This window comes from Doryrhamphus excisus, linkage group LG10 (assembly GCF_037039965.1).
Source record: "Doryrhamphus excisus strain RoL-2023G ecotype Guam linkage group LG10, RoL_Dexc_Guam_v1.1, whole genome shotgun sequence".
Taxonomy (NCBI): Eukaryota; Metazoa; Chordata; class Actinopteri; order Syngnathiformes; family Syngnathidae; genus Doryrhamphus; species Doryrhamphus excisus.
In genome coordinates this window covers 19392210-19406119 of record NC_136366.1, presented here as the reverse complement: position 1 = coordinate 19406119, position 13910 = coordinate 19392210, and the positions used below count along the sequence as shown (strand labels likewise).

Genomic DNA, 13910 nt, shown 5'->3' with positions numbered 1-13910 from the left:
GTTTTTGCTGTTGCACACACAATGGAAACATCCCCACCTTGGTATCTCCCCGCCATCGTATCTCATTTTTGTTATCTAATGTTGGATGCATGCTATCATACGCTCAGCAACACAAATTGTTTTTGTTAGCGATTCAACCTTGGTGCAGAGGTCTCCGCTCTACTGAGGGCTATTCAGGTGGATTTCATACAACTCTTGTATTTCTGCACTAGTGAATTTATGCAGTACCCCATTGAAATGGCCGTTGCGTGTGTTGTGTAACGGAGAACAAGGCAGGAAAGCCCTGAGAGAATTTTGCCTCAAAGGGATTATAATTCCACTTTTCTTAGAGGCTTTCTATTATAAAACTTAATCTCTTGAACTTTTACCATTAGAAAGTGTCAAATTCCATCTCTGATCCCGAGGGACTATTTTTGCTTTTTAAGACTTAAATATTAGAGATAAAACCTTAAATGATATGCGGCATTTAAGTGTAACGATCTCAGGCTTTCTGGAGGTCAGAAGTAAATACCCGTGGTCCGTAGTTTGCGGTATTCGGTGTTGCTTTGATGCGTCCCCATAAATGAATTATAAACTTAAACTTGGTCGATAAACAACACAAGACTCACCGTGTCAAAACAACATCAGCAAACCCAGCTGTCCTCCTCCCACGCCCACTCACACGATTAACGCACAATTATGATTAGTCAGGATCAATCAACTCCATTTTTAACAATCAATACACCCACTGTATTATGATGCCCGCCGCTAATTTAAATTGTATTGTTGTCAGCCTCTGCAGCTGGTTTGTCTTGCCCCCCCCCCCCTACCAGAATGAGAGTGGAACCGTAAACCAGACACTTTGAAGTGAGGCTTGCATCTGAAGTGTGTAAAAACAGTCTGTGGAGTAGTGGGGGATTAAAATGCAGGCTTGGACAAAAACATGTTCAAGGAAAACCTTGGATCACCCCCCCATCCCCATCCCCATCCCCCCACCTAACTTCACTTGGGTTCTCTCCAGCCTTGTTTCATTTTGGGACAACTATAACAAATATCTTGGGACAGACATGCGCATTAAGTCAAAATATAGCGACTCTTTAATCAAGGCAAAGATTTCATTTATTTTCAAAAAGGTCTGTCCTTAAAACATCTTTCATCCGAGTGTTTTGAGTGCAGTCACTGTGACCTACTTTGATGCCGTTGTGCTTTTCAACAGTTACAGCAAATCGGCGTGGGATTGTAAACGACACCTGATGGGCGGCTCAATTCAATTTATATTCATTGTTTTTCTGCTTGCATTTCTTTGTTTTGCTTTAATAATCTCTGCAATTGATTGTAAAGCAAAACACATATTTTGGTTAGTGTACAATATGTTATATTAAGATGTTATTCTGAACGTTTAATGTGAACGTATCTTTTCAGTTCATCATTTATATGCATTTTTAATAGTTTTCTGCATGTAAACTATGCATGTGTTTTCTGTTAACATTTTTGGCATTATTTCTTCAGGGAAAATTGGTTTTGGTTAGAGTACATTTAGGTCCTTTTGGAAAGGATTAATGATGCTAACCAAGGTTCCACTGTACTAAATTAGTGTAAATTAGTCTAAATCCACTGTACAATGGAACCTAAGTCACTCAAACAAACTAAATGTGGATTTGTGCTACTACGAAAATGGCCACTAGGGGGATTTGCCTATGTCACTTTGTCATTAGCAAGCGTTTTTTTGTCACAATTGATGCTGTTGTTGACTTTAGAGGACAATCAGAATCATTATGCCCAAGGTCTCATCTTTTTTTTTTTTACAATATTCATATTTAAACCAATTATTTTTGTCCTTCCCCTTCCCTTATGTCTTTCTCTTAGCTTTCCACTCAATTTCCCTTGTTTCATTTATTCAGCTAACCTCTTTTTCTTATCTTTCTCGTTGCGTTCCACTTAATCCGTTATCATATTTTTGCCCCACTGTTCACCTCATCTATTTCCTTGTTATTTCCTCTGCCCATTTTGATTCTCACCTTATTTCTACCTCATTATCCTTTTTCACTTTTGCCTTTACATTTAATACCTATTTTCCGTTGTCACCCCCATTTCTACTCATTGCCCACCCTTTATTTTAATCTAAATCCACTACTGACTTCTGGCTTTTTATTTTTTTTTCATCTGCACATTTCCAGGGGGGAGTCGGTGGGCTACCAGCGAGTGTTGCAGGTGGATCTGGAGGTGAACGGGCTGATGGCGCCTGAGGGTGGAAGAGAGGTGACTTGGCAGGTGGAGTATCCGCTCACCCGCACCCTGACCAGTGAGGTGCAGACCCTCATCCGCCTGGCACCGCAGGACCTTGGTGGCATCGTGCCACTAGCAATGGTGAGTGAGTCAACCTTGGAAATACAGTAAAGTCTCGTTATATTGATATTGTCGGGAGTCGGAAAAAATATCGATATAACCGGACTGTCGATATATCCGATCCTGCGCCGAACTGCATTAAAAGTGGGCAATAATGCACTCGACATTGTTCTATAGTATAGAACAATGTCGAGCAGCTTAAATCAATCTTTGCTTAAGGATTTCAATACCAAAAAAGAACACGGCGAACGGCTGCTTCCAGTCAACTTTATTTTTCCACACTTCCACCACCAGAGCACAGCACACACACCGATTCCCGCACTTCCTGGTTCACAGGTCATGCTCAACCCACCCCACATAGCTGGCCAAACACATGCCTGCAACAGAAGAACCAACTGCGTTTGTGGTTTCTCTCGTGTGTATAGAATCTATACACACGAGAGAAACCACGAACGCCAGCATGTACATATGAAAAACAGTGATTATTGCAAGCGATAAAAAGATATCTGAATACAACACAATTAAATACATGTATTTGTACGCTTGTGTCTTCGTTGGAATAGGTGTGTATGCTATGTCAGTTGGTTCTTCTGTTGCAGGCATGTGTTTGGCCAGCTATGTGGGGCGGGTTGAGAATGACCTGTGAAGCAGGAAGTGCGGGAATCGGTGTGTGTGCTGCGCTTTGGTGGTGGAAGTGTGAAAAATAAAGTTGACTGGAAGCAGCCGTTCGCCGTGTTCTTTTTTGGTATTGAAATCCTTAAGCAAAGATTGATTTAAGCTGCTTTTGTATCGATATAAGCAGACCAAATTGGCTGGCGGGAGATGAAAAGGGCATCGTAGTAACCGGATTATCATAATAACCGGGTATCGTACTAACGGAACTAATTATATCATAAAAAACTAGAAATTTGCCGGGAAATGAAAATAGTATCGTAATAAGCAGTAATTCGTTATAACCGATATCGATATAACGAGACTTTACTGTAGTAAACGAGTTTGCACATCTTGGTGGGGGTTGGAGGTGTTATGCTGCAGTTAAGGCCGTGTTGCACTTCTTCAGACAGCAAACAAGTTGAGCCTAAGCAAGCAGTTGATTTATCATGCAATTCATCTTTAATAACCGATTAATCAATTACTGTGCCCATTCCTGGTAGTTCATCACACCTGCTTGATGTCAAATTATTTGTTTATAATGCAGGGATTAAAAGTTATGTCCCAATATGGCTTCCATATAGCAGTCAATGTCACTCAAGGGAAAGATATTGCGGTGTTACGTATACGAGTTGCACGGCTGTGATGAGCCGCTGAATATCAAGTCTGGGAAAAAAGTTTGATGAAACTCGGTGTCCACTACTGACATCAATCATCCCCTTAGCTACTCTTGTGTGTAGACATCAAGCGTCACAGGCACTCAGCAGGACCTCGCCGGCTCCAGAAGGCCAGACACCTTGTTCAATAAAATTCTCATCACTTTGTGGCTGCTTCTGGCTTCATTTTACCACACACCTGATTGCCAAAGTCAGGACCCAAGTCTTATAAGGTTGCTGTCGCAATCAAGGCACTTGCTATAAATCTCAGCAATTGATATCAACCAGTTGCTATTGTATGTAAAAGGTAAAAGGTGGGTAATGAATTTAATGAACTTAACGAGAGGCTGTAATTTACATTGGTGTAGAGATCTGATCTGATCTCCCTTTCATTTTATCAATTAAGGAAAGAAAAATTAGAAACTACTCAATATAAGGCAGTCCAGTATTAGTCAAGTATTTAAACATTCTGTTTAAACTCGTTTTGGGCTTCAAAGGTTTGAACGTTTAAATTATAAAATTGCAAAAGGAATGTTGTTTTTATTGATAATTAATTATTTTCTTTGGATCTTCCCATTTTTAGTTTTTATGCCCTTTTCTGATGTAACCTTTGCATTTGGGATCGACACTGGGTGGCTGGGTTCTCAAACCCACGTCTGTCACATGTGTGCCACTACTCCACCAGGGCAAAAAGGAATGTTTAATATTTCAGAATATTAAATGAAACATCATCTTCAAACAGGACAGGAAAAAAAAATTAGATGTGCTTTCATCATGAAATTGAATTTTATCCAGTAAGACTTCAAAAAAGAATGAATACGACTACTGTATTTAGAAAATCAACCTTTAAGACTCTAATAGCGCTGCCTTATTTGTCACATGAGGATTTTTTCATCCCTTGTTAACCCATTCAATCCCAGCCATTTTACAAAAGACAACCCCTTAAGTATCCTTCCATTTTAGAATACACAAAATATTGTGTTTTATGGCTATATAAACATGTGACCTACATGAATCAGAAAAAGTTTGTCTCTGTCTGTTTCCATTCTTTAGTAATCAGCAGTAGAACATAGGTAAGTTTCAGGAAAACATCTGCTCTTATAATATAATCAATAGAAAAAGCAAATGCACTTCCGCCACCTTGTGGCTGTTTGTGTGTCTTGAAACTGCTCTAAAAGTGCAGCAGCGTCATCGCCTGTTTTTACCTCTCGCACACACACAAAAAAAATCAAATATGTCTTTTGGATCAGGCATTCGGGTTCATAAAAATGTATAAATATGTCTTTGTTATTGAAAGACACACAAAATATCTCACTATTTTCTCACTATATTGGATAATACGAGTAGAAATGTGACTATAGGGGTGTTGTTTCAAGTCTAGAAGGCTCTAATAAAGTTTGGAAGGTTACATATAAACAGGTTTTCTATGCTCTAATGACAAAAATATATTATTAGGAATTGTATTTCATGGAACATTCACTTGTCACAGTCGGATCTGGAAGAAATTCAAAGCGATGCAAGGGATTACTGTACTCCACAGTCTCCACTTTGCTGCAGCAGCCCATTTTCTTGCTGATCTCAGTCTCATCTTGAATAAAACGCAACTAAATACGAGTAAATGAGAGAGACCCGTTTGTTAGTCTGTCGCGTCTTATTCTGACTGATGCATTCGATGTGACATTGTTACATCGATTCGATTTTGTAGTTCAAGACAAGGTGGAACGTGGCACCGTCATTGACTTGCATTACGGCTATGTAGGGCAGTGGCGTCATTATGCCTATTTTAGGGGTGCCTAGGCCCCCTGAATAATTTGATATTTTTTAATGATTTAAAAAAATAATAATAATAATTGAATTTCATATAATAGGGCAAAAGCAGGCTACTAAGCAAGCCAAGGCTAATACTAGCCAACTACTTCTAGTAGTAGTAATAATAATCAGAAGAATAATAATTATGATAGTAATAATAATAGGCTAATTACTAATATAATAATGATTATTATATCATTGATCACTGTCCACTGGACAGAATGGTTGCAGAGCTTGAGCAGCGGTTTTGCAGTGTAGATTGTGTGTACTTGTGTACATTTAATGGTGGCCTAAAACAATTGAGTATCTCTACTAAATCTGTCCAAAAGTGGGAATGTTTTTGTTCGTTATTTGTTTTTTGGATTTTTTTGAATGTCTACTACATTCATTCATATCCTGTGCATCTCCAGGGGGCTAAGCCCCCCCGTCCTCAGAACCTAGTGACGCCCCTGAGTATGACCTTGGCATCGTCTACAGTCTAAATATCGTTAACCTACCTAGTGACAAATCACTGTTTCAGATCTCTGAGGATCTTAACCAGACAACAGAGAGGGTGACACAGCACCAATGAGGCGGACGGTGGGAGAGAAAGAAAAAAAAAAAAACGTTTCATGAACAAATTCAAAAAGCGGAACATGCAGAGAGCATGCCAAGGGAGAGTACGCCACTTTCATGGCATCCTTCCATAAATTTTTGATCTCGCTCTCGCTGTGCTGTGCCACTCTTTTCTCTCATTAGGAGAGACATTGAGTGTGCCGCCCATAGCTCTTTACTGTACATCCCAAATGCCACCATTAGGATTTTATTCATTGCTTCTGAAACTCACTCCATTTCAAACTCAATCACTTTGTGCTGGCTCTTCCATAATGTAATCAGAGCCATTAGAAGGGAGCTTTTTTTCTGGCCTTGATTGAGAGCCTTTATCTAGAATAATAATTAGGCTTTGATCAAATGCTGCCCGCACAAGATTGATGCCATAACCATGATTGACTGAAGCAATGATGACAGCATAATTAACAGGCGACTGAGAACCACATAAGTCCGACGGAAATGCTTTAGAAATCAGTAATTCACGCGGTAGACAATGATATTCTGGCAGTCTGTCATCAGTCGCTCTCGCACTCCGTTACGACGTCTATTGGGGAAAGACATGTCAAAGCATTAAATGGCTGAGCAGAGAGAATATCCGCTTGCATGTTAAGTGCCCTCAAGTCAGCATTCAGCGACCTACGTGGGACTGCAGTGCAACTTACGGCTTAATTAAATCCTCTCATGCTTACACGGGGCTTTTAGTTTACCTTTCTGTCTTTTGCCTTTTCCCTTTTGGAAATCTTAATTCTCACTTTTCACGGTCGGAGGCAGCGTCAAGCACACTAAGCTTGTTTCTCGTCTCTGCTCTTGATAATCCCGCACGTCTAAGAGGGAGAGATAAAGACAAAGAGAGCAAACCAGGACAGTTTTGAGCTTCATCTTTCTCTCACGGTTCACTTTCCAGCCTGACGGGTTATGGGAGTTAAGATGCGGCTGCTAATGTATTAGCTTAGCGTCATTAGATTGGCCCGGACATAAAACATCAAATACATTGAGAGTAAATAAGCATGTATTTGCTCTTAAATGTCGCTGCAGACACTTGAACTCGATTGAAAGCTGGCGTTTCCAGTCGACTGAAATATTTAACTCGACTCCAAAGCCCAGAAAGTTCTGTTACCTGGGAAATACGTATAAAAATGCAATGTTTAATTCACCATGTTATGATATATTCTCTTGGCTTAATAATAATCAAATCAAAATAATCATTTTTTTAAACTTTTGACTCACTTTCAGAATACTATGAATTAATTTAACAACGCGGTCTGCAAATGATGATTATTTTCAGAGTCAATTAATCTGAAGCTTGTTGTTCCGATTAATCGAGTCATCGTTAGGCCTGACACCACGGGTGTCCAAACTTTCCAATTATTGGACACAGTGGCATGAAAAAGTTTGGGCACCCCGGGTAATTTTCAAGATTTTCCTTGATGATAGTTCTTTGGATCAGCCATTTCAGTTAAATTTATCATATAGCAGACAAACACACTAATGTATGGGAAGTGAAATGAAGAATTTACAGAAAGTATTTAAAGTGGCCAAAATTAGTGGCAAGTTGTATCTTTTCTGAAAAATAGCACCATGGTAACCTCAAAACATAAGGTTCAAACTTAAAACATGTTTCAGGTCCTGAAACATGACCTGAAAGCAAAGATTGTTCATAATCATGGTCAAGGGGAAGGATACAAAAGGTGCTCAAAGTTCAAAGTATTGAATGTTACAAGACCACACTGATAAGAGTATATATATATATGTATAAAAAAACATTAACAGAGAGTCAAGAAAACATGACCTCTTTGTAATCAACAGAGTTAAAAATCTCTCAGTATTTAATCTTTCTAAACGCATCCAGTGTTCTCACAATACAATAACTAGGCCAACAGGTTGTGTCATGAATCAATATCTAATTAATGAGCAGAGAATAAATCACTTTAGGCTCTGATTTAATTCTAGTAATCAATTCGTCGTGTTTCTTTTACGCCAAAGTGGCCTTTTTGAGGCTATGACTGCAACTGTCACTGCTTAGCTAGCACAGTTGTATCCTTCTTAGTCCAAACACAGTTTTGAATCTGCATCATGAAAGGAATCAACACGATACATCCAAAGAGAGAAAAGAGGAGGAATTCCAAAAGCAGGCATGCTCGAAGATTTTAACCTTTTTTTTTTTTTATCTTAAAAGTGCTGTGAAACCGGGTAATTAATGTAACTAATTAATTAACATTCCAGTTGCTGTTAATGAAACTTTCATCGTCACTGTAGCGGAGAGGCTTCTCGGGTTGTGAGATCGTCTCCCAGGATGCACTAGTTTGGAGCGGTCAAAGGTATAGGGGGTGTTGTTCAAATCAAAGAATTTGGTGATTTTATTTAGGTTATGATGTGGTACTGATGAGACATACATACAAAGACAAGTACACAATAAATGATAAGTAACGTAATGTAACTCTGAGCTAAAGGCACGCTACACACAGAAATTCACCAAAGAAACCAAGCAAACATGACACTCACTAGAATAACCGTTAATCATAGCTAGCTTAAATACTGATATACTGATATTAGCACCGATGAACAAGGGAGTCTAACTTTGTGAAAAGGGTGCCCAAACTACTCCACAGCTCCCACAATAAAGCCAAAAACTCACGTCTATGCATTCACGCACAGCATCAGCCTGGTGATATGATGTATGGGGCGCCATAAGGCTCAGAGATCTATGAATTGTTCAACCGAAAAAACGTCCCGCATTGTGGTGCTTTTACTGACCGCTGAACACCGTAGGACAAACAGCACTCTAAGCCGAACATACAATGCAATGTAAATTATGGGCTTTCTAACAGTCACGGTGCAGCATGTCAGTGTATGAAATGCAGGTAAAAATTTATTTTTAATAATAATCTCGCTGTACAGTGGCAGGAAACTAAAAACATGGCAGACCAAACAAATGATAGACAATGAACTGACAAAGGAAGGGGAAGGATCACACACCTGAAATAAATAGGGAACAGAAAATGATATCGGTTATAACGAATTACTGCTTATTACGATACTATTTTTATTTCCTGGCAAATTTCTAGTCTTTTATGATATAATTAGTTCTGTTAGTACGATACCCGGTTATTATGATAATCCGGTTACTACGATGCCCTTTTCATCTCCCGCCAGCCAATTTGGTCTGCTTATATCGATACAAAAGCAGCTTAAATCAATCTTTGCTTAAGGATTTCAATACCAAAAAAGAACACGGCGAATGGCTGCTTCCAGTCAACGATCAAAGATTGATTTAAGCTGCTCGACATTGTTCTATACTATAGAACAATGTCGAGTGCATTATTGCCCACTTTTAATGCAGTTCGGCGCAGGATCGGATATATCGACCGGTTATATCGATATTTTTTCCGACTCCCGACAATATCGATATAACAAGACTTTATATATATATATATATATATATATATATATATATATATATATATATATATATATATATATATATATATATATAGTATGTATATACTGAGCTACTGAGTTATCCATCCACTCATAAAGTGATGGCTGAATAACTATTCTCTTTAAATACTGTACTTGTATACTGTACTCATGCGCTGTATAGTCAATACATTACATTATATGCTTTTAAAACCGGAGAGGAAATTGTAGAAAACAAACATAAGTATAAGAAAAACATGCAAGTACTCCACATAAAGGCCCAAGTCAACATCTGCTGTGAGAACACCATATTCCATACCAAAAGACTTCTCTGCAAAGTAGCTTCCCTGCTGTGGCATTACAAACTCTGACAATGTATCAAAAATAATCTCCTGGGTTTGATTCATAGTCTCGCCCTCGCTTTCATTTCTCAGGCGGGAGGCTGCCAGTTGTCGCTGTTTGATCCTGGCAGTAAGGGGGGGGGGGGGGGGGGGGGGCTATGTAAGGTGCAGGAGGAAATAGACTTTTTCTTTGATAATTGTTATGGATTGAATAGATAAGAGTTTTTGCGATGCAGTACAGTACACCAAAGTATTGCTGGCCAACATAACCTTAGCTGGAAACTACCTGAATTTGTTGTGAGTGTGACACATGAACCCATGAACACAAAGTGGTCCTGTGCTGTTGTTTGGGTCATGCACTCACAGCAGCACAAAATGCAAAGTTGATTATTCAACCTATCCCAGCTGTCTTTGGGCGAGACGCGGGGTACACCCTGGACTGGTGGCCAGCCAATCACAAGGCACATATAGACAAACAACCATTCACACTCACATTCATACCTATGGACAATTTGGAGTGGCTAATTAACCTAGCATGTTTTTGGAATGTGGGAGGAAACCGGAGTACCCGGAGAAAACCCACGCATGCACGGGGAGAACATGCAAACTCCACACAGAGATGGCTGGATGGAATTGAACACGGGTCTGTGGAAAGAAGGTACACTTCATGAATGTCAAAGTACAAAAGACTTGAATATTCTCCTCAAGGAGGTCGCGGGCATGCTGGAGCCTATGTAAATAAATTCCTTTAGTTAAATACAGTTGCTAATGTTTTTTTTTTTTTTTTTACATTTGAATTCTTGCTTGAAGACAAACCAAGCGGGCTGGAAATGGACCATGTTCCCAAACGTATCGACTGACTCACACAAAGCGAAGTAGAGTCATCCATTTCAAATTTCCTGGCTTCACTCTGTCAGTTTATCACTTTATTAATTTTCAAACTGTATTACCCCAAGCACCAAACTTGATCACCAGAACAACAGGCTTTTATTGCAGGTTTAATTTATGCCACAACAATGATAATATAGCACAATAATAATTGGTACTGATAATACAGCACAATAATAAACAATGATAATAGCACAATAATAAACAATGATAATAGCACAATAATAATAATAATAATAATAATAGTAGTAGAAGTAGTAACACAGGCGACTGTTGCAACCCCAACCCACAACAAGCTAAAACTCAACTCTCAACCCCCAAAGGCACTTCCTGTCCTCCACTCATTCTGGTCCCCTGGGATTATAAACAGGTTTTGTACTATGCTCTAATTACAAAAATAGGAGGAAAAAAGGAGTGCTACTTTGCTGAAATTCACTTATCACAGTTGGGTCTGGAATCAATTAATCACGATAAATGAGGCATTACTGTAGATGTTTGACGTCTTCACGTCTGGACACGTTCTTTAAATATCAATGACCGACCTTTTATTTTCCACACTGCAGTCTTTTCACAGTGTTTTTTTTATCTTGAATAGCGCCACTGTAGGTTGTTGGTCACACATCATTGATTCCGTCCTTACGCGGTCCGCCATTGTAGTCCCGTTACAGCTCTGTGAGGTTGTTAAGATAAACTGCTGGGCGATGAGGAAGACATGCGTCTTGTCGTCTTTGTTCAGGGGGGTCCTGCGGTTGGTATTTAGCCGCGGGTTGGCATCACGAGGAACATTTGCATGTTTGTTGGTTAATAATGCAGCAATTTGGCAACACGATGTGTTTATCTTCGATTTGGTACAATGAGACTGCAAATAAGCCATGCGGTCCCGCTCATCAGAACCACAGGAGGCTGGCTGGCTAGTGAGAGGCAGGGTGATTTAGTGGAAAAAAGGCGCCTTGCTTTTTTCTGACACTCCAGTGTGTTCTCTCACTGAATTTCAAGATGATGTGTTTGCTATTATGTGAATTGCATCAGGCTTGAATCTAAAATATTTTGTCTGGCTGTATCTGCTCTATTGAGTACTCGTTACAGGCCCTCTTTTCATTGTGTCTTCCACTGGTAATGGCTTATTGAGTGAAAAGAGCCCTTACAAAGAGATAAAACACAACATACGTAGCACAGTTTCTCATAGGTATTTAATAGTCACACCCTGTCTTACAATGCAATTATGAGAAAATGGCTTCATTATTCACTGGGGGAAAATAGCACAGAGTTGATGTGAAGGTCTCGCATTGTGAAAGTTGTCTTTATCAAGTGCAGAGTCTAATTTAGTCGGGGAGAATCGTTTTCATTTCTTTTCGATTCAAGTTGAAAGAAGAAGGAATCTTAAACTTTTATTCAGAAATACAGCTTTTTTTTCTCTCTCTCCGATGTGGAGGTTGTACCTCAAAATGGCAGTACTCCAATGGTTATGCAATTGGAAGTAGACCGATATTAAATGTAGGAAAATGTATGAAAACACGGCGTATCATTTAAAACGCCGTCATTTTATAGTGCAACTGTTAGCTCGTCATTCGTTATGAAAATTTGATGACTTTTTAAAGAATTTTTTAATGTTAAAATGACAGTTGCTAACGTGAGAAGACATGGGTTCAATTTCACCCTCGGTCATCTCTGTGTGGAGTTTGCATGTTCTCCCAGTGACAGTTGCTAACCTGGGAGGTAAAAAATTAATCAAAAATTAATCAACTACTTCCTGTTATACAGAGTAGTTTCCTACAAACAAATGGCAAAATCCTGGAATAAATCATCATTATATCGCCAACAAGTATGGAGGTATTATGTAGCTAGGTATTGTGTTCTTGCTGAAACCCCTCTGATGAATAAGCTTCTCCACATTAAGCTTTCAATGGCAAACCAAACAAAAAAACAAAAAAAAGTGTTGCCTGATTTTTTTTCTTTTTCTTCTTCCTCTCAAAGCTGTTAGTCAATCTAAGCCGTCATGAGCAGGAAGCTCGGCTAAAGCCAGACGAAGCTCTGTTAAAGCCATCACGCTAAGGGCCAGGGGATTAACGCCATTGTCTTAATTGATCTCATTATCTCATTCATGCTTGTCTTTAATGCTTTGTGCTCGCTAATGTATCTTGTGATATCACTGGAATGAAGGCAGTTTGACATGAAGTATTATTGTTTTATATGAAATGAGCTCCTACTGATTGCTGGGAAGAGACTGTGTCGTCTCCTGAGGAGGATTAGGCCGATACGACGCAATGATTATGCTACGCAGGTGAAAATGGCAGAAAAAAAAAAAAAACGTTAAAGTAGTGTAGATTTATCAACTCTTGATTTTAAGTCAGACACTTTACATCAGTTAGCGGTTGAGTTAGTGTTTTCTGGTGCTGCGGGACCGATACCGGCTGATTTGGGGTGAGATGTGAGGTGCAAATCACAACCATTTTGTCCTGAATGTGTCCAGGAGGGGATTTTCACGTAGCCTTGAAAGTGTCTTTATTCATTGCCCGATACACAAGCCTTCAGCGTGGCGGCAGCAGTGTTCCAGCTAATCAACAATCTGCCTGTCCACCCCAGTAGAAGAAGTACACAGGAACACCAGTATGCAGAGCTGAAATAATGTTCATATTTTCTTTATTTTTCTTTTGTAGGACACAGAGATACTAAACACGGCCGTCCTCACCGGGCGTACAGTCGCTGTGCCTGTAAAGGTCGTTACCGTGGGGACAGACGGGACAGTATCTGATGTGACCGAGTCGGTGGAATGCAAGTCAACAGATGAGCAGGTTATTAAGGTGAGTGGGGTCTGTGTGTGTGAGCTAACATTATGACGTTGACAAAAATAAAATGTGTGGAACCTCCAAGGTTGAATTCCGTATTCTTGTAAAGAAAATGTTCCATTTACATATAATGTTCCACGCAAGTCACTTTTTAATTAAATATTAGTGCCATAAGAGTATTAATGGCGTTCTGTGTCGTAAAACAAGACATGTGGCCTTGGCTGAGGTCTGAGCTGATTGAGAGCCCACCTAAGCTGCGATGTTTGCAGACAAGAAGCTTCTGTGTAACAAAGGTTCATGTAAGAGCCAAGTAGCAGATCTCTTGCCTGGTTTAATTATCCACTGAAGTGCAGTACTACTACAGTATACAGTGACGCTGACCTTGGTACCAGTCGTGTTTGGCTAGCAGTTAAGTAAGTGGCACTCTCTTCTCTTCAGTCCTACTT

General features: G+C 39.5%; 1 protein-coding gene across 2 annotated transcripts in view; it reads left to right on the top strand.

The window, feature by feature from the left end:
• LOC131106846 (transmembrane protein 132C) overlaps positions 1-13910 on the top strand; it is a 148671-nt gene that overhangs the window by 126350 nt on the left and 8411 nt on the right. For both annotated transcript variants that reach the window (XM_058056315.2, XM_058056307.2), the window contains 2 exons: positions 2157-2346; positions 13336-13479. In XM_058056315.2, coding sequence (XP_057912298.2) covers positions 2157-2346; positions 13336-13479 — 334 coding nt within the window. The remainder of the gene's footprint in view (positions 1-2156; positions 2347-13335; positions 13480-13910) is intronic.